Source organism: Danio rerio, chromosome 16, assembly GCF_052040795.2.
Source record: "Danio rerio strain M-AB ecotype USA chromosome 16, GRCz13ab, whole genome shotgun sequence".
In the NCBI taxonomy this organism is placed as follows: Eukaryota; Metazoa; Chordata; class Actinopteri; order Cypriniformes; family Danionidae; genus Danio; species Danio rerio.
This window is the reverse complement of record NC_141036.1, coordinates 22,284,368-22,287,604: the sequence shown is the minus strand read 5'-3', so window position 1 is coordinate 22,287,604 and position 3,237 is coordinate 22,284,368. Positions and strand designations below refer to the sequence as shown.

The 3,237-nt window shown below is 37.1% G+C and overlaps 1 protein-coding gene across 2 annotated transcripts; it reads right to left on the bottom strand.

The window, feature by feature from the left end:
* Window positions 1-1,309: 1,309 nt before the first annotated feature.
* Window positions 1,310-2,905, bottom strand: twist1b (twist family bHLH transcription factor 1b). Of its 2 annotated transcripts, none has more exon segments than NM_001017820.1 (2): window positions 1,310-1,773; window positions 2,166-2,905. In NM_001017820.1, a coding segment is annotated over 1 exon segment (510 nt). In that variant the 5' UTR covers window positions 2,713-2,905; the 3' UTR covers window positions 1,310-1,773; window positions 2,166-2,202.
* Window positions 2,906-3,237: the final 332 nt, after the last annotated feature.

Sequence of the window (3,237 nt, the reverse complement as noted above, 5' to 3'; positions counted from 1 at the left end):
AATTAAAAAAAGCTATTCACAATTACATTTTTATTTTAAATAACTCAATATGATTCGTCTTTAAGTTTCTCGAAGGGATTTTACTTAGGTTAATGTTACAGTGGCTCAGCATATACAGGCCAGCTTCATCCACCCCACCTTCCTTCCCATGTCCTCCTGAAGGAGTCTTAAGTTTCATTACATCTGGGAATTCCGCACATGCTTCAAAACCCAATTACACACCTTCAAACGTGCACGTGCTTTTATTTAAAATATTCCATGATTCCAAAATACTTTCCCAGACTTCATAAAAAAATGCAACTGTCAGTGCACTGCATATATGCATATAGTTCAACGCCGATACAGACCACGAACGCAGTGGAAATGTCAACAGGCCTTTCCGATGAAAAAAAGATCACGCGGATTTCAATTTGCACTAATTTAAATTAACATCCAAATTAATTTGGTGACACCCCGATATAACAGACTACTGTATAAATAAATACAGGTGTTTTAGTTAGCTCTCTATATATTTATTTTTATTGTTATTATTATTTTTTTAATTAACAAAATTAATGAGTGCTGTTGTATCCCTTGCACACAGTATTTTTGGAGCAGCCTCCAGGCTATACATCCACTGCAATCTCTGGGGATGGGACTGTGACGCACATGTGTATTTGTGAAGGTCTGGTTGGATGAAACCAATGATTTTGTGCAACTGTAAAAATACTAATCTGGATTTTGAATTTAATTTTTTTTCTCTTGACCTCGTTCTTCTTTTTTCTTTCATGAACTGACATTGTTGTCGAACCCATGCCACTAAAGAGCCGAAATAAATAGGACTTTCAATAAAAAAAAATCCTTAATAGACAGGCACATCGAAATTAACTAAAACAAACTCAGTATTACATCACAGTATTACGCAATCGGGGGTGAAAAAAAATCTATCATATCACATATTTAGGTAAAGCAAAGTTTTCTCTACAATTTAAACATTGCATTACAATTAATTCAGTATCGAATTGTTAAAATGGATCAATTTTAAGACAATACAATTATAGGCTACCATTTTGTCATTATTTTATTTGTATCATATTTTCATTAGGCTATATATTTTGTCTCTTATTTTTATAGCCCAATTTTAATGTTAAACATCTCATGTGCTATTTTTAATAGCAAAATATTCCTCAAAACATTACTAAATGACTTGCAATACAAATTTGTCAAAGCATAACATTAATTTACTGCATTTTCCCTGCTCAGTGTTTCCTAAATCGACCAGAATCGAAACAATTAAAGTGAATGAATTTCGAAATATTAACTTGAAATATTTCTTAAAATTCTTCATTTTTTATTACAGAAATACACATTTATTTACAAAAGTAATAAAAAATAATAATGCATTTCAACACATTTGATACATTTACTTTCATTTCAAAAAGTGTGTCATCAATAAATAAATAGAATTGTACTAAAGCTTTGTATTTGCACAGGATTCGAACTAGAGGCTTCAATTCCCATTTTCTTATCGACAGTCCTTGTAATGCAAATTCACTTTCTTCCAGAAAGTTATGCACATCTGAGTCTTCCAAAAAAAAAAAAAAAAAAACATGCATATGCACATATTTCCAACATTCGTCGTCATAAGACTCGCGAGGAAATCCATATGACAATTCGCTGCCCGTGGCCTTCTCTCGGTAACAGCCATGACCTCTGTTGGAACATTTGCCGTTTTCCCCAAGATTATGATGGAATAAGCATTGGTCCTCGTGTTTTCCCAGCTCACGGTTTGACCTGCGAATAATAGCATGGTTTAATGATTGCTATAGGTAAAACATTATTTAAAAATAGTTTTTATTCTGAGAAAATAATAAAATGCGATTGTGCAAAATGTAGCTAACAGGCCGTAGTGGTTGTAAACAAACTCAGTTTCGTTACATGCAATAGCTGTTTAGCAGCTTCTTTGATAAAGCTACATTTGGGCCAATCTTAATTATTTCTTTCTATTACTATCACTAAACAGAGAAGCAGTGTAAAAAAGCCATACTGATAGTAAACAAATCGAGCGCTGAATTACATGCAACAGTTGTTGGGTTTACAATCTGTTCCTAAACTTGTAGAATTGAGCTTACTTAATAGTTTACAAAGTTGCAGCATTAAAAACCAGGCATATTGTGAAAGCGTACCATTTAAAAACAAAACAAGAAAAAGTTTCCCTGCACACTAGTGAGATGCAGACATGGACCAAGCGCCCTCCATCCTCCAAACCGAGAACGCGTAGCTCAAACGCTCGTGAGCAACATAACTACAACTTGCCATCTTGGAGTCCAGCTCGTCACTCTGTAGAACCTGACAGAGAAAATCGATGTACCTGGCGGCGAGTTTCAGCGTCTGTATTTTGCTCAGTTTATCGGAAGGTAAAGTGGGGATGATTTTGCGTAAAGCCGCAAACGCTTCGTTGAGCGACTGCGTCCTCTGTCGCTCGCGCACGTTCGCCATCACGCGCTGCGTCTGCAGCTCCTCGAAAGACTGAGGGCTGTTGCTGCTGTTGCTAGACTTTTTCCCCCTTTTCCCAAGGGTCGAGCTATCGGAATCCTCCCCGTTTTTCTTGCTCGACCGTCTTTTCCTTGCGCACCTTTTTGGTGGCCTGTCGGGCTCTCCGTCGCTGTTGCTGAGACTGTCCGCGGGAGACACGGGGGAGCTGGAGGAGTCTCGCGCGGGCTCTTCGGGCATCTCGCTTAAGTCTCTGCTGAAAGCGCGTGCGAATAAGGACGTTATTCCAGCATGAGGGTGAAATACAATTCCACGCGTACGTTTCGTGTTCTGGAGAAGATCACTAGGTATTCCAAGCAACTTTGTGTTAGGTTGAAAGGAAAAAAGTTAGGGAGCTCTTATAGTCTGGTAAAGTGTTTGAGAGGAGAGAGATGATTGGCCAAGAAGGCTTAATACGCGAGAAGGAGGGTGGGGGGAAACTTTTCTTTTAAACTCAAGATATTTTCCTTGACATGTCTGACAGTTCTTTGATGAACAGAAAAAACAGAGATTGCATGCTCAACTACTGAAATGATTCGTTGTGCTTTGATTAGATTTTAAAACAATGCACAGCCGGCGCACTTTGGAATCAACTCGGTATTTCCTGTAATTATAACTTTCACTTAAATGAGTTATTGATTACTTCATCTCACGAAATATTTTATTTGAACAAAAATCACAATGGCTACAACATTATATATATATATATATATATAACCATTTAAG